The sequence below is a fragment of the Ochotona curzoniae genome, unplaced genomic scaffold, assembly GCF_017591425.1.
Source record: "Ochotona curzoniae isolate NIBS_2020 unplaced genomic scaffold, NIBS_Ocur_1.0 scaffold_2453, whole genome shotgun sequence".
NCBI classification, from domain to species: domain Eukaryota; kingdom Metazoa; phylum Chordata; class Mammalia; order Lagomorpha; family Ochotonidae; genus Ochotona; species Ochotona curzoniae.
Genome location: NW_024467094.1, coordinates 5,585,289 through 5,613,208, shown reverse-complemented (window position 1 = coordinate 5,613,208; position 27,920 = coordinate 5,585,289). Strand labels below are relative to the sequence as shown.

Here is a 27,920-nt window from a genome sequence, read left to right as displayed (position 1 = left end):
CTTGAAAATCTATATTCTCATACTGTTGGAAGGGTATTCTAGAAATGTTTAGCTACTTTGTAGTGTTTTTCAATTTTTTTTTTTGGCTGCTTGTTGATCTTTATCTTTCTTATTGCATCCATTATTGAAAGTGCGATATTGAAGTCTTCAGTTATTGATATTGAATTGTCTGTTTCTCCTTCCATTTTTGTCAGTTTTTCCTTCATATGTTTTGTTGCTCTGTTACTAAGGTGCACTTAGGTGTGCTATGTTAGCTTTTTCTGATGAATGTGTCCTTTTGTCTTCCTTTACTATGGCTATTCTCAGCTTCTGATTGTTATTTGGGAGAGAGAGAGAGATAAAAGGAGGGAGAGAGGGATAGAGTGAGACCAAGTGACCATAATACCAGGGCTAGTCCAACCATCAAGTTAGTCCACATAGGTATCAGGTGCCTGAGTACTCTGGCCAATCTTTTCCAATGCCTCTCAGGCACGTTAACAGGAAGCTGGATCAGCAGCTGAGCCTCCCACTCCCATGGGGCACTAGTGTTGCAAGTGACAGTTATAACTTGCTGTGCTGCAATAGTATCTCTTAAGATGCATTTTTTTATTCCTTACTTTCAGCTTATGTATATATATTTCAGTTCAAAACTGTGACTCTTATAAACAGCATATAGTTGAATCATATATTCTTAGCCCAATCTGAGAGTGTTTGAATAGGATTATTTAATTTGTTCATATTTAATGTTATTGGTGCAGTTGAAATTATCTTATGTATTGTCTCATATATTTTTTAACTCATGTATTTTTCCTTTATTGCCTGCTTTTGTGTTAAATGAGTGCTTTCTAATGTAACATTTTAGCTTTTTTTTTTTCTTTTGCTTCTTTTGAATTTTTTAATGGTTGCTCTAGGGTTTACCTGCACTTATCAGAATCAGTTTCAATTTTATACTAGTTAATTCCAATACGGATATGTTAATTCTATATCTCTATTCCTTCCCCCACCCTTTTTTTTATAATGTTGTTACATATTATGTTTCTCTTAATGTTACCTAAGCCTAACAATACATTATTACAGTTCTTATGGTGATTTTTTAAATCTAATACAATCTTTACTTCCACAAACCTCCTCTATATTGTATTGGCAAGAAGGTTACACTTGTATATTACACATTTCTTTGTTATAAGTCAAACAATGTATTATATATGTACTATTCTATACTAACATGAGAATAAGGAGAAAATTTGTATTAGCACTGTTTTTAGGAATTACATAGTTTCTTTCACTGGAGTTCTTTCCGTTTTTGTATATCTGGGTTAGTTTGCTTCCGGGTTGAAAACTTCCCTTCACTTCCAGTTTTTCTTGTAAGTCAAGTCTGCTAGTTTCTGTTTATCTGGGAAATTATTTTGCTTTCATTTTTGAAAGATAGCTTTTTTGCACATAGATTTCTGATTGATAGGTGCTTAAACATTATCTCTGACATTATCTCTGAACATTCTGCTTCTGTCATCCCACTGCCTTCTTGCTTCTCTTATATTTACTAAGAAGTTGGCTTTGATCGTATTGTTAGCTTGTAATGAGTGAGTCATATTTCTCTTGGCTGCCTCAAGAACCAAAGCAAAGAGCAGCTCAGACCAGCCTAGGTTATAGTACCCACTAGCATATGTGTGGATCAGGTTTGCAAGCTTTTTGCAAATGAAACATCCTATTGGTGTAACACACTCTTAACAGTGTCATTATTACTGACAGTGCTGTCTAACCTGGAATAAAAAGTATTTAGGTCATGTTTTTTAGAGAATTTTTTAAGCTCAGTTTCCTCATGCAATTACTTGCAAAAACTGTGTTTTAATGTATAGATGCAAATTTAGGATTTAGAATATGTATGTGATTTCTTTGTGAAAAATTTTATGTTGGTAAAATTGTGGTTTCCAGAGTATGGTCCTTGGACTAACAGCATCAGTGTCATCTGAGAACAGCCTGGACCTACTAAATCAGAAACCCTGGCATTGTACGCTTTAACAAGCTGCCATGTGATTCTGATGTGTGGTCAAGTTGAGATCCACTGATGTGAATGTTCACAAATACCTTAACTCATGGAGAACAATGCACAAAGACTTAAAATCAGGAATCAGTCTTCAGTAATATTGTCAGTCAGTGACCTTTGTAGAGACGTATTTTAAATTTCCCTCCTTTTCTTGTTTCAGGGCTGCTTTCCCCCAGATAGACCTCTTAAAAACAAACAAAAACAAAAACAAAACTCTTTCTTTAGGTTGTTTCTGTGTTCGTTGGCTAGTAACTACTTATCAGTTGATATCATCGTACTTTCAATTTAATAAGAGGTTAAATAAAGTGAACAACCTCCAGGATCACTCAAAAGTAGTCCCTAATAGAATGGGAGGGGTCATGTTTCATGTGGAGGAATGTTGAGGTTTCTTCTGCTCTTGATATCTGTTTGATTATTTAAACACGTAGGAAGTTCAGAGAGAAAAAGATTTCACAGTATTTCCATGTAGAAGTAATTATGTTAGTGTTTCCAAAATTTGCTCCTAATAAAGTTCTCTGAAGAATAGTGGCCTTATTGTGGATTTTTAAGAAATTTGTTACAGTCATGATGTCTGATTGGTTACTATCACACTCTAGGGTATGATCGTATATGTATAGTTCCTTGAGTGTACATTTTAAATAAATTTCATCTGTAACATAGAAAAAAAAGTCCTTGTTCCCTGCAACATTTCATCATTTTTCCCCCAGTTTCTTTCTTTATATTGTAGTGTTCGTGCTGTGATATGGTAGGAATCAGACTGAAATCACTGCCATCACTCCTAATTCAAGTTTGTCCTCAAAGACAGCCTCCTGTTCTCTCCTCATATGTGTCCTAGTGGGTTCTCACACCCGGCCTCAGTGGGTTAGAACGGTTCTCAGTGATGCCACCTAACAGTGAAAGAAAAATAAAGAATGGTAGAAGCAGCGTTAGATTATTACATGTGGTTTTGTTTAGTAGATAAGGAAATTAGATTCACCTCATCTGTGAGAAAGGGAAGGAAGATTATCAACCAGAATGATACTATGTGCTTGATGTTTTCATCAGGGAACAAAGAACAACTGACTAATATATAGGATCCACTCTCAGCGTTCTGCAGAAGCCATTATTTAAATAGTTGGATGACGGAATGATATAGCAGTTGCCCAGTGCTTTTGAGGTCATTAGGTTAATTCTACAGAGCTTAATTAAAATCTGAAAATAAATGCCTTGTGCAGGATATTTTATTAGTCGTTGCCTAGGTGAAATATGCCTTGTAATTACTGCCTACCTCTTTCAGATTCTCTTCTTATGAAGCAAGCTTCTCATTACTAATTAGGAATGAAGGAGGAAATTTCCCAGAGCAAACATCTTGTTAGAAAGGGACATTCATCACTGTAAAATAATAAATTAGTATTTTACTATCATATTTGGATACGCAAATACCTTAAATTTTAAGGAAGTTTTTTTTTTAAAGAAAAAAAAATTCAATCTGACAAATAAAAACTCAGTCGTGGTAAATTTCAGATAATTATCTTTGAATTTAAAAAATAAATTTTTTCCTCTATGAAATATGTAAGATAATGCAAAAAAAGGTAGTTTCTTTGATAAGCAGATTGTGTTTAGACATCAGCAGATTAACAAGGTAGATTGATCTGAAAGATCCTGTCAGTTCTTCTCAGAAAGGAAGAACTTTGAGAAGAAAAGAAATCCTCCCAAAAGGAAATCGAACATACAGCCACACTGGGGAGATTTCCTTCACTGCGTGTTCCAGCCCTTTCTTTATAATGATGTGAGGACCCTGCCTTGCGTCTGTGTTCTTGTCCACTTCTCCATCCTACTTACTCCCCACGTGAGTGCCCCAGTTGTTTCCACTGTCATCCATGAAAGCTAACCAGTTTGATCCGTGTCTGCCTCTGCAGCCCTGCATGTGAAGCCATACTCTTCACAGTCTGGCCTCATTTGTTGTTCTTGCTCATGAAGCCTAGGTTCACACTTCTGGAGCTTGTTTTCTCAGGATGATCATCTCCTTTTCTCTTTTATTTGATAACCATCCATCCTCTAGGAAAACTAGCTAGTGTGTTCTTCTTTTTAAAAATGTTTATGTCACTTGAGAACCAGACAGAGACACACACAGGGACAGGGAGACACGCACAAGCACATGCACCCAGGGAGAGGAGGAGGAAGAGAGAGAGAGAGAGAGAGAGAGAGAGAAAGAAGAAGAAGAAGAAGAAGAAGAAGAAGAAGAAGAAGAAGAAGAGAAAGAGAGAGAAATAAAGAGAAAGAGAAACCTCCATCTGCTGATATGCTCTGTAACTGCCTGCAAAGGCCAGGGCTGGGCTGGGCTAAAGCAGAGTGTTAGGGACTCAGTCCAGGTCTTCCACTTGGGTAGCTGGGACCCAGCTACTTGAGTTGTCACCTCTGCCTCCCAGAATCAGGATTAACAGGAAGATGGACTCAGAGAGCTGGAACCTGAGCCGAGGTACTCTGATACGGGATGCAGGCATCTTAACCAGTACAGCTCTAGGCCAAGCACCTGCCCCTCATGGGATGCTCCAAGGAGCCTTTCTGGATGCTGTAGCTTAGCAAATCACTCTGTTCTTTTATCACTTTGTACTTTTATCACTTTGGCATTTTTTTAAACCACTATTAAAGTGGGTTCACTACCAACATTTCAATTTTGTCATCATTTCTGCTACTCACAGTAGGAGTTCAACAGTTATGGATAAATGAGTTAATTCTAATGAGAGCTTATAATTAAGAGACAAATGTACTTTTAGATTGCAAGATTGTCTGCAAATTTTATTTCCTTGGTATACAACACAGTGACAAAGAACTACACATTTTGTGCGTGTCTTTGGTCACCTTTCAGCAATAGAGTGAATCACTCTTCGCTGACAACTTTTGTGTGGACATCCCGGCTCTTGACCCGCAGTTTGTTGACCTGGGACTCGGCAATGTCAGCCCTCTCCTCAGCCTCCTCCAGCTCGTGCTGGAGCTTGCGGAATTTGGAGAGGTTGACGTTGGATTGTTCCTCCTGTGAATAAAAATGTGAATAGAATGCGTAAGAGAGAACAAGAAAATTTGACACGCTCTGATTCTTATTACGATTGTTACCAAAAGCAGCTACAGGATTTACTTTATGAGCAAGAAAGCAAAAGTTTTGTTACTTTGTGATGCATACAGGTATTTCAGAAAGGTCATGGAAATTGGAACTAAAAGATGAATTTGATACAAGTTTTTCAAAATCATGCATACAAAGGATTCTCAAAAAATTAATGGAAGATACTTATGGTGAGAAAACTGCCAAGAACAAAAATGTTTGCACCAAAATAAATTTCCCTTGCAATTCCACTTTCCTTAAAGTTTCTGGTATCTCCTTATTCTTACTGGGCACAAGCTTGCCTGTCTTAATGAGTGCACTCACAACACACCACTGGTCTCAGCAGGCTTTCATCTGACTGTCTTCCTGGAAAACCTGTGACGATGACTGAGGCTAGCAATGTGCTGTTGCAGGTAAAGGTGCCTCCTATAACACCAACATCCCACATGAGTGCCAGTCCATGTTGATCTAGTCCACAACTAAGTCAGCGGGGAAGGCAGTGGAAGATGTGGTGTCTGGCTCCCTGCTACCTACATGGGACACCTGGATGAAGCTCCTGGCTTCAGGCTAACCCAGTGCAGGCTGTTGTAGCCATCTGGGGAGGGAACCATTAGATGGAAGTTATTTTTCTCTGTCTTTCCATCTCTCTCTGTAACTCTGACTTTCAAATGTATACATATATATATACATATACATATATCACCGTATCATCTTTATAAATATATGCATATTTGTAAAGATGATACAGTGATACAATAAGTAAATTAAAAAGGCAAAGAGCTGATTCAAACTTATTTCTCTAAAATAAACTTTAGAGAATAGATACAGTGGTGGTATTGGGTGCAAAGAACTTAACATTGCTTTCAGAATTAGCAGGGAGAGAACGAAAGCTACAGTGAAACTGGAAAAAATAAAGCCGTGAGGTAGATTCATCATGAAGTTAAGAAAATGTGTGAATTCAGTCTCTGAATGTGCTTGCTGTTCCTGTGATGGTGGGAGTTGTAGAGTTTTCTAGCCAGTAAGGGAAGTACATTGCAACCAAGAAGCATTTATATTGCAATGTTTCTGGAAAATTGCTTAAAGTTGTTTCAGCAGAAAGGAGCCTGTATGTCTAAAAGTTTTAAGAATTTGTGGCAAGCTTTTTCCACCCTGAGTACTTTTCATATGGACTTCTGTGCTTCCAGTGCTATGTTCCTTGCCTTAAAGGATATCCCTTAAATTCCATAAGCTCCAGGCCGCACGAAACCCGACGGCCTCAGTCCCTGTGGAGATACTCACAGCCTCCTCGGCCTGCCTCTTGTAGGCTTTAACTTTGGTTTGCAGTTTGTCCACCAAGTCCTGCAGCCTCAGAACATTCTTGCGGTCCTCCTCCGTCTGAAAGAGGAGGCAGTTGGTACCGTTATTTGAATCCAACCGGTGGTTTTAATCGCTTGAAAAGCTGCAGGCTTGGGAATCTGCAAAGGCCAGTCACCTGGTAAGTGAGTTCCTTCACTCTTCTCTCATGTTTGCGCAGGCCCTTGACGGCCTCCACGTTGCGCTTCTGTTCACTTTCCACCTCATTTTCAAGCTCCCTCACCTGCAAGAAATCAAAGGTATATGACAGCCTGGCCATAACCATGTGAACAGGTGGGAATCCAGTGGAGCTGTAGACACCCACCCTGGCCTCCAGCTTCTGGATCTGCTTCTTGCCACCCTTGAGCGCCAGCTGCTCGGCCTCATCCAGGCGGTGCTGCAGGTCCTTCACCGTCTGCTCCAGGTTCTTCTTCATGCGCTCCAGGTGGGCGCTGGTGTTCTGCTCCTTCTTCAGCTCCTCCGCCATCATGGCCGCCTGTGCAGCAGGGAAACAGACTCGGTTAGGAGAGCTGAGAGAGCGTGTCGTGCTGCACGTCTCCTCCCCAGTGTGTGGCCCTCTGCTCACATCAGTGATGGCCTTCTTGGCCTTCTCCTCCGCGTTGCGGGCTTCTTGGACGATGTCCTCCATCTCTCCCTGGATCTGGGAAATGTCAGTCTCCAGCTTCTTCTTGGTGTTGATCAGGCTGGTGTTCTGGTTAAAGATATTTTTAAAAAGAAAAACCACATTTAAGTATTCACATTGTCATTGAAACTAGTGTAGTTTATTAGCATTGCAAGGAAATACTACCATGTTTTTAACAATTTTACTATAAACAACACATTTTGATAGTAGTAATAATGGCCTCCAGGAATTTGGATTTGTCGTTTTTTATATCCAGTTAACTTATCTCATGTGTACACATGGTACATAGCTATTATTTACTTGCATATTATCATTCTCTATTGTATTTGCTGTTGACCGCATAGAATAGTGAAATGCAAGATGTCTACTAGTGCTGGTTACATGGATATTTGCAGGCGGTCTTTATGTTTCTTTACAGATGTTTCTAGAAGTCCAGATTATTTTGGCATTGATTATACCAGCCTGTAATATATAATACACATGTGAACCAGCTAGGTCCCAGTATTAACTGTACATTTTCCAAAATTCCAGGAAAGACCACTGGCATGAGCACATCGTATTTTATAAACAAGCTGATTTTATCCAATCATCTTCACTTTATGAGACGTTCTTGAGCCTTACCTGAGTGTGTAGGAGCTGCACGCGCTCACTGGCATCCAGCAACTCTTGCTCTGCCACTCTCCTGCTCCTCTCGGTCTGTTCCAGGGATGCCCTGAGCTCTTCAATCTCAGCCTGCATCAGGTTAGCTCTGCGCTCAACCATGGCCAGTTGCTCTTTAAGGTCATCTTGGCCTCTGACGGCATCATCCAGATGTAGTTGAGTGTCCTACACAGAAACAGAATACAGTTTACTCCCTCTCCAGTTAAAGGGGTCACGCAAATACTTTGATCTTAATAACTCAGGGTAGGAACAATCCGTAACTATGTATAATGACAAATTCCTTAGTGGCTAGAGTAGCAGTTTACTTTAAATAACATGATGTTAGATTATTTTAGATCTGAAGCATAAAAAATGGTAACATGGTTCAGTGTTGTTGTTTCATATGTAAAACAAATGAAGTCCAGAAAAATGAATCATTTTGAGTTGTTGCATGTGGCTGAGCTCTGATTACTCCCTATCTTCCCACCTGTTGCCTCTTTTTCTCTCTGAAGATACCCTTGAATATTTCTACCCCTGAATAAAAGGAGCACTCCCAGTAAAACAGTTAAATATACCTCAGTAATATGATACTAGATTTCAGAACTAATCTAGATTTCTTAATATTTATGGTCCTCACAAAACCTTAACACTTGAGTTATACATTGTTGCCCAGACTATACCAAGGTATGAGTGAGTACTCCTAGAGTACCTTCAGGATGCCTTGTGTGTTCCTGAGATTCCTTATTGCCTCAGCAGCCTGGCGGTTGGCATGGTTCAGCTGGATCTCCATCTCATTGAGGTCTCCCTCCATCTTCTTCTTGATCCTCAGGGCATCATTTCTGCTCCTGATCTCAGCATCCAGTGTGCTCTGCATGGACTCCACCACTCTTAGATGGTTTCTCTTTAGCTGATCAATTTCTTCATCTTTTTCAGCAATTTTTCTGTCAATCTCAGATTTCACCTGATTCAACTCAAGTTGGATGCGAAGAATTTTGCCTTCTTCATGCTCAAGAGATCCCTTAATGAAAGCAAAATGTAGGTTACTCAAAGAGATTCTTCTCCCATATTGCAATGATTTCTTCTAAGAACATATTTTTTTAAAAAACTTATAATCATATGTTTTAATTTATCCTATTAGTTCTGCATTCCCAAAGCACAGTTAATTTTTCACTGAATTATATGCACTAGCCCCTAGAAGTTTACAACATGATGGATCTCAATTGCTATTCATTTTTCAGTTCATTTATAATGTATGGGTGAGCAACTGAAATACCTACCTCCGCCTCCTCTAGGGCAGCCTGCAGCTCACTCTTCTCTTGGTCAATCTGCTTCTTTACTTTCTCCAGTTCATGAATGTGCTTTCCACTTTCTGCAATTTGCTCAGTCAGGTCAGAAATCTCCTCTGTAGTTTAATAATAAATACCAAAATTCAAAATTGAGAATGAAAAAAAACAATTACATATATATATGCCTGTACCATCTCTGCTAGGATGATTAGAATGACTCACGCTGCAAGTTCTTATTCTCCCTCTTTAGAGTTTCAAGGTGATCCAAGGATTCCTCATAGGCATTCTTCACCTTGAACACCTCTGTGCTGAGAGAACGGGACTCCTTCTGGGAGGCCTCAAGTTCAGCCTGAGTTTCCTCATACTTGTGTTTCCACTCTGCCAGAACCTGCAAGCACATTGAGAGTGAGCCTCTGACGTCACGAGTGAAGTCCTTCCTCCCACGGGAATCTGTAATCACGAGCTACCTTGTCAAAGTTCCTTTGCTTCTTGTCCAGAGCTGCGCAGGCAGCGTTAGATCTCTCCACATCAATCATGAGGTCCTCCACTTCATTTTGTAGTCTCTGCTTTGTCTTTTCAAGAGAAGCACATTTGGAATTCACAGCTTCCACGTGCTCCTCAGCATCCTGAAGACGCTGGGCCAACTTCTTCCTGAAAAGTTAGTCAAAATGAATGACCAAGAGCAGATTCAAAGTCACCACAGTTAACTTTATAAAACTACTAAATAAAGCTACTAAACAGCATATTTGCTCCAGTTACTTTGCCCTCATATCCATAGGTTACATTTTTTTTTCTGAAATAGCTTCTCCATACTCATTTTATTTCTCCTATAGAATTTTGTTTTCTTTGATGAGTTCTTATTTTTAACTATCCAAGGAGTCGTCAAACATTTATTGGTCCGTTTGCATTTATTTGGGCGGGGCAGGGAAGTGGGTCAGGATATTTATGTGAGTAAAAAGTGAGGTGAGATAATACTGGGAGCCAGGTGTGGGGGGCTAGCAGTAAATGGGACCCTTCCCATACATTCTCATATAGAATCTATGGCCCACAATGACATGCATATTTAAGGTCGTGTAATTAGTAACCTTCTGGGTTCAGTGACTATAGGTACTAAATAGTATGCCATTATTCTCAAATATTGTCCCAGTTCTGACATACTGTTTTCTTCAACCACTCAATTCTTAATCTCTCCCAACCTACAGTCTTAACAAGAATATTCCCTGTACATATCCTTGCTAGACCCTCCCATTTGGTTTAACTCTAATAACTACTGAACAGATCAAATTTAGGAAGACTTTCTAAGAATGTAATTTCTGTCTCCTACTCTTGTGTAACTCCTATGATTATTATGCTACAAGCCATGTGTATAGTTTTGAACAAAACCACTAATACTGGCTGTTACTTAAAATGATGACAGTGTATTGTAGTTTGATTCTGAACATTTGGCACTCTAGATAAGGAAAATCTGATTATAATTTCCATTATGTTATACTAGATAGTCTCAAATGTTTCCATTTCCCTTCAAGTGTAGAAAATTAATTATACTTAAATCATAAAGGGTATGCTGATAGTAATCTATTCAGGTGGAAAGAAATTTAAGGTGCTTCCATGGCAGTAAGAAGAAGACTATGTTGAATATACCACCGTACGTGAAAACAGGTTGAGTCTTTGACCTATCCCCATGCCTGCCATAATTTATTCTATTTTTCTTACACTGTTTTCACTTTTATTTCCTCCGACCGACCATATCATTGAAAGCACATACTTGGCCTCCTCCAACTCCTCCGTGCGCTGGATGGCGTCCGTCTCGTACTTGGTCCTCCACTGGGCAACCTCGCTGTTGGCCTTGGACATTGCCCTCTGCAGCTCAGCCTTGGCTTCCTGCTCCTCTTCATACTGCTCCCGCAGCAGGTCGCAGTCGTGGCGGGCTGACTGCAGGGCGTGGGCCAGGGCGTTCTTGGCCTAGATTATGAAGAAGTATGTAATGTGAGTTTATTTTCTTTTGATGTTCTCTACATGAAGTTCAGTACTGTGTTGAGTTGCACAATTCAAGTGACTGAAAATGGAAAAATGTTAACTGTAGACCATATGCCTACCATACCTTAGTCTCTTCTTCTAGCTGCCTCTTTAATTCCTCAATCTGTTGTGTAAATGCTTGTTTGCCTCGGGATAGCTGAGACACCATGGCATCTTTTTCATCTAGCTGCCGTGAAAACTCACCTGTGAAAAACAAGTGTGAGTGACTCAGTGCTGTTATCTAGGTGAGGGATAATTGAAAGAACTGAATAGCATTAGGACCACCTTATTTCACATGATGAAAAACTCAAGAGCATCAATGCTGTTGAGAAGATTATTTCTTGATTCTTCAAAAATGGCTGAGCTTTCTCAGATTTTAGATTGTTCGATTTTTTTTTTTGAGTAATACTGAGGTGAAATCTCCTGAGCCTAGATGGCTTTTTTCCCTGCTACAATTCTAGTAAAAGCATCTCTTTTTATCATGTTATCATGTAATAATAAAAAGATCAAGAAGTAACTTAGAAGTGATGAATGGCTTTGTTTCTCAGGCGGAGGCTTCGCCTTTATTCTTAACCTCTCCACAGGCTGCTGGTCCTTACGGACTGACCTGATTCTGTGTGTAAACGCGCCTTCTGGGCCGAGAGCTCGTTTATGAGGCGCTGCTGCTCTTCCTCCTTGGTTTTCACTTCGCTGAGCTGATCCTCGAGAGTGCGGCACATTTTCTCGAGGTTTCCCTGTGGTGGGAAGTGGAAGACAGGAAAAGATAACTCGTTTCTATTTGGAAGCCTGGGATCTGGAGATAGGTAATTACTCGTGGAAAGGGGCTGAGTTTTACTTATTTGTTTTGATAAAACACAGGTTTCTGTAAAACCCTGTGTGGTGACCAGAAATTAAAAGAAGCATGCTTATAGTTTGGGCTAAATGCCACAGCACAAGGTGATCAAAATCAGTGTTTTCTTTTGAAGAGAAGGAAGATACATTCTGGATGCAAAATATGATTTTTTTGGATATGTCTTTTTTGTAATTGCATTTACAATGAAAATCTGAAGTTATTTCTATGAGGAAGATGTGCAAACCAGTAATTCAATCAATTCAATCACCGAACCTTTAACAATTGCTAGGAATAACTGTTAAACTTCAAATAATATCTAGTATTTATGTGATTTGACTACTGATATATAAACTTCGACGTTTTGAATTAGTGCAAATAAAGATGAAAATGAAACAAGTTGGTAAGGACCTTGGCTTTGGAGACGGTCTCCATGTTACTAGCAAGGTCATCGATTTCCATCTTGAGCTCGCTCTTCTCTTTCTCCAGCTTCTGCTTGACCCGCTGCAGGTTGTCAATCTGCTCCCCAAGCTCAGCCACGCTGTCTGCGTGCTTCTTCCTCAGAGCAGCCGCTGTGGCTTCGTGCTGCAGGGTGGCCTCCTCCAGGTCCCTGCGCATTTTCTGGAACTCAGCCTCCCTCTTCTTGTTCATCTCGATCTGGGCGGACGTGGCCCCACCAGCTTCTTCCAGGCGCTCGCTGATCTCCTCCAGTTCCCGGGAGAGGTCAGAGCGCTGCTTCTCAGCCTTGGCCCTGGAGGCCCGCTCAGCCTCAATCTCCTCCTCCAGCTCCTCGATGCGGGCCTGTGTGTGATCACATCAGCATTAGTGTGAAATCATGCAGTTTGGTTTCCGGTATTTCCCAGGAAAGAGAGAGGGTTATGGCTTGCCTGCAACTCCTTGATCTTCTTCTGCAGCTGCATTCCAAGGGCCTGTTCATCTTCAATCTTGCTTTGCAGATTGCTCATCTCAAACTCCTTCCTATTAAAACAATGCATTAGCTCAAAGTTAGTTCTTTTGCAGGTCTTCTGTTGTATGTATAACTGAATTATCACTGCTGCTTTTTTTGAGAGTAATATACTATTTTCATTTTTAAAAAGTCATTGGGGTTATTATTCATTCTTTGCATGTTAGGAGATTCTTTGAACATATATTCATCTGCAATGATATACAATAAGCTGAGATACACTTACTTTTTGAGTTTCTCATCAAGTTGCTGCTTGTCATTTTCTATATCCATTGTGGATTCCTGGGCCAGCTTCAGGTCTCCCTCCAGTTTCCTCTTGGCTCGTTCCAGATCCATGCGAAGTTTCTTCTCTTGTTCCAGAGACCCTTCAAGCTAAATTTATAATAAATTTTTAAAAAATCCATTCATAAGGACTGAGCTTTAGACCACTAACCTTCAATGGTCTACAGAAAAAAATGTACAAGGTTCATAAATAGCATAAGAACATTGTCATTCATAAACCAGCCACTAAAGATTTGTGAGCATCAGAGATGGTTGTATGTCTCAATTGTTTATTTCTTCTAAGGGGAAGCATTTTGTTTTTCATACTTACATCATCCACTTGCTGCTCCAGCTTGGTTTTAGCTTTGGTCAGGGTGTTGACTTTGTCCTCCTCTGCCTGCAGGTCATCCAGGGTCTGCTGGTGGGCCTCTTGGAGGGCCTTCTTCTCCTTGGTCAGCTTGGCGATGTTCTCATCCAGGCCTGCCATCTCCTCTGTGAGGTTTTTCACCTTGGGAAGTAAAAAGACTTAGGACTGAGTATTACATTTTGGCAGATTCAGTTCTGTGTTTTATTTTGTGCTAGAAACTCACAACCTTTCCACATGTGTGTTTTCTACCTTGTTCTCTGTGGCATGCTTCTCCTTTTCAACCTTGGCCAGGGTCAGCTCAAGGTCATCGATGTCCTTCTTGAGCTCTGAGCACTCATCCTCCAGCTTCCTCTTCTTGGCTGTCAGCTCAGCATTGATCTCTTCCTCGTCCTCAGCTCTCTCAGTTAGCTCTTTGATCTTGGCCTCCAGTTGGATTTTGGTTTTGATCAGTTGATCACATCTTTCCTCTGCATCAGCCAAGCCATCTGCTTCCTAAGGGGGCAAAAAGAAAACATTTTTATTTGGCTAATCCATATGTGTAAACAGAAAATAGTTTATTAAAAGATAAAAAACACCGGTGGCAACATATTTGGAAAATGCATATACCGATTCACTTGCCAACTTGTACAAATGAAATAGATAAAATGTTAATAATTTCAGTCGACTGAGAAAGTATTATAACACATTTCCTGCAAATATCCATTACTGGAAGGGGAAATCAAGAAAACTAGTCACTTGTCTTAAAATCAACTGTTTATTAACCTTTACTATTTTAAAAAGTCATTTATTCTGGGACTTAGTTTTCTTGTATTAAGTATGAATTTATTTTACTAGGAGAAAAACAACATAACTTTTATTTTACACTCAGAAATGTTCACTAAGAGCCTAAACTAAAAGAAAACCCCGTTTAGAAGGAAGACTTTGCATGCTAATGACAAGGTGTTTATGAATGTTGATTATGTGGACATATGCAGCATAGTGTGTGGATCTGCTTCTATTCCTTCTTTTGGTATCAACGCTAGTATATTTAAAAAGCGAACAATCATAAATGTTTCATGAAAAAGCATTTGTTCTTAAGCCTTAAATTAAAAAAGAATTCTCATATTCAGCTAGACAATTATTGCAAAATGAAATGTGGGTGAACTGTGTAATGTGCAATACTCACTGATTGAACTTGGAGCTGCAGGTCATTTTTCTCTTGCATCAGAGCAACCATCTTTTCTTCTAGTTCCTTCCTTTTTGCCTCTGACTTAGCCAGGTCTTCTTTGGTTTTTTCAAATTCTTCCTTCATGTTGGCCATCTCCTTCTCGGTCTCTGCACTCTTCAGGAGGGGCTTGATCTTGAAGTAGAGCTTCATCCAGGGCCAGTGCTTGACGTTCATGAAGGCACGGACATTGTACTGGATGCAGAAGATGGACTCTCTGCGACACAGAAAATAGATGCAAGTGAAAAAAAATGTGTAAAACGAAAAAAGTGATCACTGCTCTAGATTCCATTGTGAAAATGCAGAAAAAGAAGCCATGTGCTTGATCCCTCACCTCCTCTCCATCATCTTCTTAAACTCTACTCTCATCAGGTAACCTCTGCATATGGCTTGAGTGCGTGTGATGAGTTGAGCCAGTTTTTCATCTCGCATCTCCTCTAGAAGTCCCAACAAGCCAGCTTTGAAGAAAACCTTTACAAATAATAAAAAGAGTATTATCTCCACTCATGAGAAAGCTGAAAAGTTTTGAAAAGATGATAGACATTTAGGCTGGTAGTACCTTGGTGTGACCAAATTTGTACTGGGTGTGGTCAATGTCAATAGATCCAAGAAGTTTCTCAGAAGCCTTCTTGCTATCAATGAACTGACCCTCAGGGATGGCACTTGCATTCAACACCTTGTATCTGTCAGAATAAAAATAACCAGAAAAAGTGCCCTTTATTCACTAAAATAAAAAAGGTAGAACAGATGGTAGTTATCATTGAAAAGATAAATAATGCTGGGCCAACAAAATGCCATTTAAAAATCTGGGTCAGTTTGACAAAATCTTAGGATAACACAATACTAGCTCGACTCCTTTTATGATCACAGTTTGAACAAGGCATAGGCTAGGATAAGAGTGCAGTATTTAGACACTGACCTCTGCTTGAAGTCAGCGTAGAGGATTCTGCTTGGGAATCCTTTCCTGCAGATGCGGATGCCCTCCAGCACACCGTTGCACCTCAGCTGGTGCAGGACCAGTTCATGCTCCATGGCACCTGTAAAAAGATATGTTAGAGTATTCCAAAGAGAAGGCACACTGGAGTTTCATTGGGATATCAGAGATGTCTTACCAGGAGTCTTGGTTTCATTGGGAATGAGGCAACGTACAAAGTGGGGGTGAGTGCTCCTCAGGTTGGTCATCAGCTTATTTAAATTCTCCTATAAAGCCATATGAAAAGTATTAAGATAATTTCTGTTTGCATCTACACCAGAGTCCCTATCATTGATCCATGGCTACCTCTCCTCCAGTTTAACATTCTAATGAACTGCCTCAATGAGAAAATAATCATGATGGCCTGTAGGAGCTGTCCATGTGAAGTATGGGCAGGAAATTACAGATTCTACACATTTGGCTGTTTCCGTTTGTTATCCTCAAGCACTCCTGGTCAGAGAACATTTGTGTTGGAGTAATTGCAACCAAATGCGGTTGCTCTTAAAAGAGGGTTTGATGTGTGGGAAATTTGTTCAACCTCAGAGCTCTTCGTTCTGAAGATTGGCAGAAAGCATGCATTCATCATAGATTTGATGTGAAGAGACATATTTTTGTTAAAATTTTTCTAAGGCATTTTTATGTGTCGTAATATTTTTTTCTGTTAGGATAATTTAATTAGCAAATCTAGTCCTATCAAATCCAAAAATATAGCATACCCTGAAAAGAGCAGACACAGTCTGGAAAGACGAACCCTTCTTCTTGCCGCCTTTCTTTCCACCGCCACCACCACTCTCTGAAAAGTAAAGGCAAAAAGTTAAAACTGTTTGTAATTGTTCTTTTAGTACTATGCCTAGTGAAGACTGCCAAAATTACATCATTCTTATTTTAATATTTCTTTGTGCTCAGTTTTAGTGTAATATAATGATTGGTTCTCTAGGCATTCCGGAAAAAATACTAAGAATATTAAAGAATGGCAGTGAAGATGGCAGATATTGGTAAGGGATAGTACTCCCCTTTTCTAAAGCAACAGTTAGTAAGGAGTTGCCCATAGACCAGGTTGTAGTAGCACTTTAGTACTCCAGGATAAACTGAGTTCCCAGCTCCTGTGCTCTGCTCCTCTGAAGGGAAATCCTTTTTCCTGATTTTTTTTTAAATTTAATATCATTTTATGACACAGTTTCATAGGCTCTGGGATTCCCCCAGTCCCTCCCTAAGCCCTTCCCCCATATTGAATTCCTGCATATTGTTACAGCAGTACAGATCATATCCTGTCATGATTCCTTCATTGCGGGTATGGACCATGTGGAGAGTCCAGCATCTTATTGTCCAGATAAATTTAACAGTTTCATTGGGAGATCATCCTTGGGTCTGAAAGTAGAGCTCAATACCATGTTAATTAACTTCATGATGTGGTTAATTTCGATGTTTCTTCCTGTTGTTGAAAATGTGTAGTGACATCTCATCAGAGGAAAGGATATCCTGTTTGTTTTTAATTGTATGTGATCTCTCACATGCCTGGTGACTGAAGAGAACAGAGTTCAATTTCTCAAGCACCAAGCCCTACAAATGATTTCCTTATATCCAAGTTAGCTAGATACTTAAAGAAATTAATAGTATGAAGATTATAGAATTGAGTTGTGTGATTTTTAGCAAGTTACTCAACCTACCCAAGTCTTGATTTTTTCACTGATGAAATTAGGCTATAGATTAAATCATGCACTGTGTCAGTTTTAGCTGTAAAGCATGTGATTAGAAGGTTGTATAATACTTGTTCAATGTTTCCAGTCATTGAATCTATACTGGCTTGTATTTTGATGTTATTTTTTGCTGTAACTATTTTGTCTCTGATGAGCAGTGTGATTTCTGTTTTTCTATTATGTGATTCTTAGAGCACACTGATGCTTAAAATTACCTGCTTCACCAGTTTGCGCTCCAGAGAAAAGGAAAGCCAGAGTCTTCATTGCAGACTTCTGGTAGAGCCCCACCACAGTCTCGTTCAGGGGGTCCTTGTTCTTGTCCAGCCAGCCAGCGATGTTGTAGTCCACAGTGCCCGCGTAGTGCACCAGCGAGAAGTGGGCCTCCGCCTTGCCTTTGGCAGGCTTGGGCTTCTGGAAGTTGTTGGACTTGCCCAGGTGCTGTTCATACAGCTTGTTCTTGAAGGAGGTGTCTGTGGCCTTGGGGAACATGCACTCCTCTTCTAGGATGGAGAAGATGCCCATAGGCTGAAAATAGGAAAAAGAAAAAAAAAATTATCAGGGATTTCCGTGGCTGGTGAAAATCTGAAACTGCCAAGTTTCAAAAGAAACCTTGAAATAGCAAATTAAGGGAAGCCTCTGAAATTACTTATACTCCAGCACTGGAGTAGGGAACCACTATTATGTACCAAGAATATATGGATAATGTCTGTTAGGAAGACAGTTAAAAAGTTCATCTATGGCCTGGCAAAGTTCAACTTAGTATGTAAGACTAAGTATACTATTTCCAAATTGTACTTTTATTCCTTAAGTGTATATATCTGAATATTTTCTTCTCTACTGGCAGGGTAATTTTTTTTTTCTTCTCAGATCTAGACATGAAAAAATGTGAAGAGAAGATAAATTATGTATAATGACTAAAAATGAACTATTCCCAGGAGAAAAATGCATGTTGTGTTTTGTCATTAAAACTCTTTGTACTCTAAGCCCTGCTCACCACCACTGTGGAGTTAAGTGATGGTAATTTGTTTTTGCTTTCCAAGCAGTTTGTCTCTTTTCAGTGGCAAATTTTCTGTGAAAGATTGAAAGAAAATTCAGCGTTGATGATTTTACAAATTCAGAAATCGCCTCAGAAAAACATATTTTGATGATCCCAAAACTAAAATGCTAGGAAAGAAAATGCATGCCTTTCCTAAGGATCATAGAGTTTTCATGAATAATCTAGACCTTTCATGGTAAAATTCACATCTGTTTTCAAAATCACACATACTCAGCCTGCCTTTATGCTCTTGTCGTCATCATTTTGTGAGTTTTGACTGGAGTATTTGAAAGTTTCTTAAGTGGCAGTTGAACTTATTCCCTCTTCCACTGTTTACAGCAGAATTCGCATATTAATGTCAATAGTGAGCTCCCAGTACAGTTTTGAAACTGTCTAATGATTGCTTGACAACGTACTCAAATGTGGTCTAACTATTGCTCCTTCCCCTTGATAACTGGGACACTCAGGACTAATTTTCTGGGCAGTGTCATGTGGAAGTTTGATGTCTATTTACTAGTTAATATGAATTGAGAAAAAAATAATGAGTGCAAGAACTGAGATGGTAACCTCCCACCTTTATGCTGCCTTGTACCAAATGAAAAATGATGTATGCACAATATATTGTTATGGATGTATCAAAGTTATTTTTAGTACTTGTAGGACTTGCTATAATTTCCTCCTTTTCTACCATAAAATCAAATAAGAATAACAGAGAGTGAATTTATTAGATAGATAAATGCATAACTACATGCATGTGTAATAATGATTTTCTACCAGCTACTATACTTTATTCATTAGTAACACTCATTGACCTCACAGCTGGTCAGTGTGCACAAGTGTGTCACTAAACACCATTCCTCTTTTGAGAATTAGGATCTTAGTTAAGCATAGGGAAGTGAGCTGTTTTTTCCTAATCTAAATGTTTGATAAGTCACACAAACCTTCTCAATGAGCTCAATGCAGGCAGCCAGGTCCATCCCAAAGTCAATGAACTCCCACTCGATGCCTTCCTTCTTGTACTCCTCCTGCTCCAGCACGAACATGTGGTGGTTGAAAAACTGTTGCAGCTTCTCGTTGGTGAAGTTGATGCACAGCTGCTCCAGGCTGTTGAACTACAGGAAAGGATAAACACAGGAAGTAACTTATAAGTGATTATAGAGAACTTACCAATATTTTCTTCAGAATTTAGGATTTTGGCTTATTAAATTATAAGCCTCAAGATAGTTTTCTTAATGATATAATGTTAAGAAAAGGAGAATTGAATCCTCAAATACTGTACTTTATAAGTAACTTTGTGAAATATGCACATTAGGCAAACGACTGTTAAATGGGGACTCTTAAATATTTTCTTAGAGTAATTTAAGTGTTTTTGTACTCAGCCATTTGAATCCTGGCTAGATTTTGAATATTCTTATCTTTCATGGTTTAGCCCATGAGACTTCTAGAACTGAAAAAAATAAATTTCTTTCTTTTCCTACTTATACTTATTTACTTGTTTTCCTACCTCTTTCAAAGAGCCTTTGGCAAGAATTACAGTTTGTACTTTTTATGAGGATAATTTTCATTGCCTAATAAGACTAATTTAATGAACTGATGAGCAAACTGAGTTGGCTGAGTTTCTATCCATTCTCTACTCACATCAAAGATCTCAAAGCCTGCAATGTCCAAGACCCCGATGAAGTACTGCCTGGGCTGCTTGGTGTCCAGCTGCTGGTTGATGCGGGTCACCATCCACAGGAACATCTTCTCGTAGATGGCTTTGGCCAGAGCGCCCACTGCATTGTACACCTTGAAGAAGAGTGGTAGTTTAGTTTTTTGAATTGGATATAAGGATAAACTATTTAGTCATCAGTGCTTCAAATGAACAAGGGCAGGAAGGTGTTTAAGTCATGTTCACCTGCTGCACATTCTGGCCTTTGGTGACGTACTCGTTGCCGACCTTGACCCTGGGGTAGCAGAGGGCTTTCAGCAGGTCAGCAGAGTTCAGACTTGTCAGATAGGCAGCTTTGTCAGCAACTGTGGGACAAGGGGAGAACAGTGATTCTGACCATGTCTTATGCCACTTAAAATATGAATGGTGATTACAAATTAGAAAGCTTTCCTTGAAAACTCATGTGCAAATGTTGTGACACCTATCCATTTGTTCATGTTGTTAAAAGCATTGTCACCATTCACACTAACTTTAATCGTTACTGGTAATGATAAATTTCAGGTTTGAGAATCAGTGTTCTGCGGGGTATTTAAAATATGGTGAAAGTAGGTCACAGGTAAATATATTTTTGAGAAACCTTAATATAGTAGTGAAAGGAAAGTTGACATTTCAGTACATATGGACACCGAAATTTGTGGAATTACTGGAATTAAAAAAAAAGGTTTTAATTGCATCACAAATCCTAGCTTAGAAGTCAATGAAGAATGGAGCAGTCAGAAATCTCCACAATCTGTTCAATCATTTAACACATCAGAGTATCATCTATTCCTTTCCCTGACATTTTTACACCTCAAAAGATAGAGCAAAGAAAAGGAAGACACAATTTCGGGCTCTGGAAAGTTGATGAGGGGAGGTTACCTTCAGTGCCATCTGGCTCAGCCTGCTCTTCCCTTTGCTTTTGCTTGAATTTCAGGTTTCCATAATGCATCACAGCCCCAGTGAGCTTATAAATGGCTACCTTTTCATCAGAGCTGAAACCCAGGATGTCCACAGCACTCTGTTGAAAGGGTTGAATTTCATTACCTCCTAATTATTACCATGGCAGACTCCCCCTAAACTCAGGGCCCTACCTCTCCCTCTTCCCTCATCATGCGTTGCCTTAGATACCACATTACCATTTTCAGAAGACACTCATAGTCTTGACCTATTTGATCCACATAGCAACACTAAGAGATGTTTATCAGATGAGTCCCTTGACTAGTAGAGATTTTATAAGATTTAGCGACAGTCACTTAGCTAGACCCAGTCATTTTTCTATGTCAACTGGCCCTTACTCCTTAGTCATGTATTCCTAATGGTTTCTTGGCTACTAACCAAAATGATTAATAAGATAAAGAAAAAGAAAAATAAGCAGCTAGGCAAGGAATACCAATAACATAGCATTCATTGCAGATATTTAAAGTTCTCTAATACATGTGGCAGAAGGGGTTGGAAGTATTTTGTAAATAATCTCCTATGTAATAAAACCTAAAAGTTATATAGCCTATTTATAGCCTTTCTGATAATACTTTTCATTCTAATACAGGAAAGTTGTAAACTGGAAAATCAATTGGCCTTTTCCTGTTTCATATGCATTACTTACATCTGTGGCCATCAGCTCTTCCTGATCATCAATGCTGGGCACAGTGATTTCGCCTTGACTGACAAAGGCAAAGTCATAGGGGTTGGTGGTGATCAGAAGCATTTCTGAAAACAGGAAAAAGAGTATATACACAGAGTTACTTCGGTCATCAAAAACGTTTCAGTGGGCTTTCTTACAACTTTCTTGGTAGTCATACATCAAAAACACTTCTTACCAATAAGCTCTGGTTTCTTATTGGACATGATTTGATAAAATATGTGGTAGCTTCTTTCAGCCTTCAGCTGGAAAGTAACTCGAGATTTCTCCAGCAGATCTGGAAAGTCAGATTAAACACAGTTAAGAGAAAAGGCCACACTGATAATTTAAGCATTTTGAAATGTCACACAATACAGTTAAGGACAAGAACTTCCTCTGTGTATTCCCAAAGAAAAGATTTTCAGCCACTGGTATTTATTAACTTACATGTTTCAATATCTGCAGAAGCCAGTTTGCCTGTGGCACCAAAATGGATTCTGATAAATTTACCCTTAAAAAGACAAAAAGAGGTGTACTGTACAAATTAAAGGCAAAGCTTTTTCTTTAGTTATGAAGCAGATAAGTGGAGAAGGAAGTGACATCACTTGTGTGGTGGAGTGCCACATGTGTGGAGTGCCAGTGGTAAATCTCACATGAAAAGGAAGACCAAGAGACTTACAAAGCGGGAGGAGTTGTCATTCCTCACGGTCTTGGCGTTGCCGAAGGCCTCCAGCAGGGGGTTGGCACTGATGATTTGATCTTCAAGGGTCCCCTTAGGAGAAATGAATATGATAGGTAAAGAACTCTGGAGAGTGTGGATCGTCAGTTAAAATAGCTTTTCACTTGACCTCCTTCTCCTCCATTTTGTCCCTTCACACTCTTCTACAACTTTAGGCTTTCTAACAGGAGTTTAAAGGAAGGCAAATTGAGAGTGAGATGACCCAGTGATGTGGCCTCAGTTTCTGTATCCATCAGGCCCACTTTTTAGTCTTAACACATAATTGCGGGTGCTTAAGTCTGTTTCATAGCTATATAATTATATCGTTAGCTGTTAATGGTGACTTATCCATTTTATTCTCACAAGCCTTCCCAGGAATTATTTTTCAAATTCAGGTATGGCATACAATTGGTTGAGGTGATTCTAAAGTCTTTAGTTAGAGTTTTGAATAATCTGTTGTCTCCTTCATCCTCAGGTGAATATCTTACCCACCTGCATTTTGCCAGGAGTGGGTTCCTCTTTTTTCTTCTCTCCAGTAATTGCAATTGTTGCAAAATACTGGATGACACGTTTCGTGTTCACAGTCTTCCCTGCACCAGATTCTCCACTGTCAAGTCCAAATGGAATAAACAGTCAGAACCTAAGGCAGTAGTAACCACCACATTGGTCAACACTCAACAGAAACAAAGGCTGAAGACTACATACGTAATCAGGATTGACTGGTTCTCGCGATCTGTTGAAAAGAAACAGAAGATAAGTTTAAATACACACACAACATACACACACAGAGCACACAGGCCAACACAGAATTTGTAAACTCAAAATTATCTTTAGAATCCCCATTAGAAAAAAAACCTGTAATTTTGTGCTTTGCTTTTACATGATTCTTTTTAAAATAAGTAACAGAAGATGTGCCAATTAATCAGCATGTAGACCCATGTTATGCTTAATGTGATAGAATATGTAATATGCTGTATCACCACTTTACCCATGATATTACTTTATGAATATCACATAAATAATATTTTCACATTCCATTTGATCACCTTATTCCATAATTGTATCATGTTATTAGTGTGCAAAGTTTCATGTAATGCTTGCCATAGTTTCCCATTGTGAGTTTTCAAAACTTACTTTTTAGGAAAAATTGTATATTAGTTGCAGTTGAAATGGAGTTTGAAGCCTAAATTTGGTTAATTTTAAATTGGAACCAGCATTCATTATATGAATGTTAGCACAGAAATTAAGCAAAAGTGCATATATATATTTGAATGGCTGCATTTTATTCTAAATATAGTTCTCTGGCTTTATTATTACTATCATCATATTTGTGCTAGGCACTTCGGACCCTTTATCTTCTTAGCTATCTGAATACAGCTATTTTACCCACGGCTGTAGCAGTTAGGGACTCACCAGTCAGCATGAACTGATAGGCGTTGTCAGAGATGGAGAAGATGTGGGGCGGGGCCTCCTGACGCTTTTTGCCTCTGTAGGCAGCCACCACCTCGGGGTTGTACACCGGCAACCACTTGTAGGGGTTGACGGTGACACAGAAGAGCCCTGAGTAGGTCTGGGGGAAAGCACAGAGTTGTCCAATTAGCAATCACCTTCTTAATCCACGTTGGAAATCCCGCTGTCAGGGCAAGGGGCGAAAGGACCTAAGTACTATGCTTGTTCTTCTGACGCTGAGTAATTTCATGCACTTTTAATGTCTTTTCTCATCTGCTGCTGTACAAACATACTATATTGTTCAGTGAATTCAGTTTGGTTTTATACATGTACATTTTCAAATCCATTAGAATTTACAACATTAACCAGATGGTGCTTATTTAAGCAAAGATGGCCAGAGTAAAATCTGAAAATAGAGTCCTTAATTTGTTTCAGCAAGCACAGCATGTTCATGGATTGAGGGAGGTCACGGGGGCACTCACGTAGATCATCCAGGCTGCATAACGCTCTTTGAGGTTGTACAGCACAGCGGGCTCATGCAAGTGGGTCATCATGGCCATGTCCTCGATCTTGTCATATTTGGGAGGGTTCATGGAGAAGACTTGGTCCTCCTTAACTGTGACAGTCTTGTAAGAAAAGAAGGAGCCAATGAGTATCAAGCAAATAGTAGATGCGGGTCAATGATTCCCCCTCCCCACTCCTTGGGTGTTTTGTTTTGTTTTTAACTTACAGCGCCACCTTCTGTCTTCACAGTCACTTTCCCCCCTTCCCTGCTCTGAACTGTGCTTTTCACATAGGACTCCTTAGCGTCCACCACAAAGACAGAATTCTTGGCATCAAAAGGCTTGTTCTGAGCTTCAATTCGCTCCTTTTCAGACTTGCGGAGGTAAGGGGCCGCCTCCCCAAACACAGCCATCTCAGCGTCGGAACTCATGGCTGCAGATTACTAAGGGCAGCTCAGCAAGGGCACACCTAGGGAAGACAGGGACAAATGACACAGGGTTAAGCTGAATGAGCACCCCATTTGGCATTGACTTGCACCATGCTTGCTTCCCCACCCTGCCTCTAGGAGTCACTCCTGTGGACCACTCCTGTCATGCTGTTGACAGATCAGCCCCTTGACTTGTGTGTGCCCCCCTGTGTAATTTAATTTTTTGCAAAATTCGTCTCCATTCTATTCTCTATAATGTAAATGATAGCTGAGGAATGTAGAGGAACTGATATCCAGTCAACATGTGTAATCCTCCAAGTGTGTTCAGAATATTTCCTTTTCCTGCTTTTTTTCCCCCCTAACGTTTTGGTGTTGCATTGATAGAAATGAAAGTACACTTTCTAATGATTTTACAATCGAAATGATCCAATTTTCAAACATCAACTATTTAGGCAAATTTCCCTCCTGCTTCAAATAATTAAAAGTAGTTGTTAAAGGCGCGTCTGTTGTTTCAGCACACAAACCCTGGTTGAGATCTCCTGGGAGGCATGAATGAGCTCCTATTAGCTGGCAAGCATCATAAATGGGGAGAGAAATACAGGAAAAGGTAAAATCTCATTTTGCTTTGAGTCAAAATTAAATCTCTCTCAATCAGTTTTTAAATTATGTGAAATTATTATGTAAACCAAAAGTAACTTCTTATGAGGTTCTTAGAGATAAACATCTCAATTTTTAAAGAAATTGCATAGTGGTTGTGTATTTTTAGTTTGTCTTCCTCTTTTTTTTTTAGTTGAATTTCAGCAAACCAGTTGTTTTCTAAAATCTTAATTCTTGCTGTTTGAGGCTTGTAATACTTATCTCTCCTCCCTACCCCCCCTTTAAAAAATGCTAATCTTCTAGCTAGCTCTTCTGAATCTGATAGGCAGTATAAGGTTTCAAGCCAAAATTAGCTTAGAAAATTTTCCTCAGTGACAAGTTATTAACTGAGAAAACAACATGAGTCTTGTGGCTGTAGTGGCAAGGCCAGAATGTGTGGCCAGAGTAAAAGAAGGTGATGCCGGGAACTGGAAGAGGGCAGTTTGTGGAAAGCAACGTCATGGTTGTCATAGAACCACCATGACAGCAACGGCCTCAACCTTTCGTGAGCCTTCCAGAAGGTATTGTATCCTATCATCAGCATGAAACTTCCTGTCAATTTAGAATGTAAGGTACAGATTTTTCCATATACTGTACTCTAGATTGAGTCTTGTCTGTAAAAGTCTCCAAATGATGGAGCAAAATTCAGACATTTTCAGGGCATAGATACCAGAACATCTAGCATTAACAGTTCTTTCATGAAAGATGTACTTTTCTATTACATAGAAAATACTTTTCTATTACATACTTTTTATTTTGTTCTGTTTTTGCACTAGGCAGTCATGCTAACACGTGTAGAGATCACTATCGTGTGTCCACAAAGCACAGAAAGGATATTACCTTTTCTATTTCAAAGCTGAAGTCAGCTAATCCTCAGTTTTCGAGTCACAACCCTCAGTGGGTCTCTGATATGTTTCAGGAACTAACTCATATAGTTTGTTCAAATTTGAACAAACAAACTTGAGCAGTGTTTTACATCAACACTTGTTTTCTGTTCTTTCCTAAATAGATTTATCTCTCTTACACATAAACTCATTTAAAACAATACTGGATGCCTAGTAAGTTTTCATTATTACGAATATTCTTAACGTAAGGTTGGATGTACATCATGTATCCCATTGGAGGGCCAGGCCCTTCGATGCTTTGAGTTGATGCGGGAGTCTCTGGAAACCCCTGACAGCTCACAGGGGTGAGAGCTGGAGAGACATTAGCAGCAGACTAGAATCCAGCTCCTCAATTTACTGATGAGGAAGCTAAAGCCCAGAAAGGTGAAGGGTCATTCAGTGTCACAGAGGTGTGAGTGTGATGAGTCCTGTTCTCCTAAATCCTAATTCACTGCTAATTCCTCTAATTCCACAGCATCACATTGCATTTCAAGTTAGATAAAAACAAACTTGTCTTGTCCCAGGCAACTAGAAGCAGTGAAAAACCTGGGTTGGCACCTAAAAATTGTGACTTTGCAGATCCATGCACTGTTAGCGTATTGTGCTGTTTGCCTTATACATCCTGACAACCAAGTTAGAACAGAGTAGTTCTCATGAAATTTAGATGTGATGGTTGCATTCTTCTGGGATTCTAATATTCATTAGAATATTAAGTCGTCTGAAAGTGAAAATTGGGTAAGAAGCTATTTTTAAAGAACAGCTTGCATCTTATTCCAGTGCTACACTAAGAAATAAAATGATAGCTCCCTAAGATATAGCAATGCAGAGATCCCTTTGTTCTTTAGAGCATAATAATAAATCACTCTTACCTCTTGTGTTACCAGATGGAGAAGGTGGCAGGTTCAAAGCAGAGACTACTGTTGAAACAAACAAAAGCAAAGAGAATGTGGGATTCTTTTTTTCACCCATTTTATCATAAAATGTTAGCAACTGTATTAGGAATGCGATGCTCAGGAATGTTGGAAGATAAAATTAAGAACTGGGAAATGGTAGACATCTCTGTTAACCAAGAAAGCATTATCATTGCGAATGTACAACTAGCCGAGTGTTTGACGTATACCTACCTTGAAGAAATTGAGGAAGGACAGGACAGGAGCATCTCTGCTCCACTTTTATAGAGACCATTCTGCAAACACAGCAGCCATCTCAGCTGTCCTAGCTGGGAACCTACTTGGCAAAACCTTTTTTGGCAATCTCTTTGCACAATATTCACTGACTGTGACTGTGTGAATGGATATAATTAGAAATATTTCTTGTCACCCATAAATAATTTGACAGAAGATGATCTAGGGTTCTTTATAGGCATTTGATAGGGGATGGGGATTCAGGACTCCTCAGACTGTTTCTCCAGCTTGGCTGCTGCATCATTCATCACAGGATCCAAAGCCAGTTTTGCACTTACTCTCCTGACTATTAAGTTGGTTTGACAGAATGAGCAGGCATGAAGAGTATCGGACTAATCAATCTGTTAGTCCTTAGAACCATTGAGGAGTCTGGGATGAATTTTAGATCAACACCATGACTAGAATCAGTGAGTGATGAATATTAAGACAGAAATTTCCTAGCTGGAGTCTGCAGTTTAGAA

General features: G+C 39.5%; 1 protein-coding gene across 1 annotated transcript; it reads right to left on the bottom strand.

The window, feature by feature from the left end:
* Positions 1 to 4,883: 4,883 nt before the first annotated feature.
* On the bottom strand, positions 4,884 to 27,192 carry MYH4 (myosin heavy chain 4). The gene is made up of 39 exons (XM_041000335.1): positions 27,145 to 27,192; positions 24,555 to 24,796; positions 24,307 to 24,450; positions 23,789 to 23,945; positions 23,081 to 23,108; positions 22,868 to 22,982; positions 22,337 to 22,429; positions 22,105 to 22,168; positions 21,857 to 21,955; positions 21,643 to 21,746; positions 20,919 to 21,057; positions 20,247 to 20,365; positions 19,988 to 20,137; positions 19,291 to 19,461; positions 17,529 to 17,838; positions 16,333 to 16,409; positions 15,756 to 15,843; positions 15,563 to 15,680; positions 15,203 to 15,326; positions 14,978 to 15,114; positions 14,605 to 14,860; positions 13,689 to 13,931; positions 13,404 to 13,580; positions 13,038 to 13,183; positions 12,735 to 12,825; positions 12,259 to 12,648; positions 11,626 to 11,752; positions 11,104 to 11,222; positions 10,768 to 10,964; positions 9,470 to 9,653; positions 9,225 to 9,390; positions 8,994 to 9,118; positions 8,426 to 8,734; positions 7,699 to 7,902; positions 7,021 to 7,146; positions 6,760 to 6,930; positions 6,574 to 6,678; positions 6,381 to 6,476; positions 4,884 to 5,036 (listed from the first exon to the last, which is right to left on the bottom strand). Exons 2-39 carry the CDS (start codon positions 24,756 to 24,758, stop codon positions 4,884 to 4,886), a joined length of 5,826 nt encoding a protein of 1,941 aa, XP_040856269.1. The 5' UTR covers positions 24,759 to 24,796; positions 27,145 to 27,192.
* Positions 27,193 to 27,920: the final 728 nt, after the last annotated feature.

Bases quoted from the DNA above. Each gene is read 5' to 3' on its own strand.
- MYH4 (XM_041000335.1), bottom strand. From the start codon at position 24,758: ATGAGTTCCGACGCTGAGATGGCTGTGTTTGGGGAGGCGGCCCCTTAC. The intron at 6,679-6,759 runs GTGGGTGTCTAC...GATTTCTTGCAG, and splicing joins TCCAGAAGCTGGAGGCCAGG to GTGAGGGAGCTTGAAAATGA. The intron at 6,477-6,573 runs GTGACTGGCCTT...CTCCTCTTTCAG, and splicing joins TGAAGGAACTCACTTACCAG to ACGGAGGAGGACCGCAAGAA.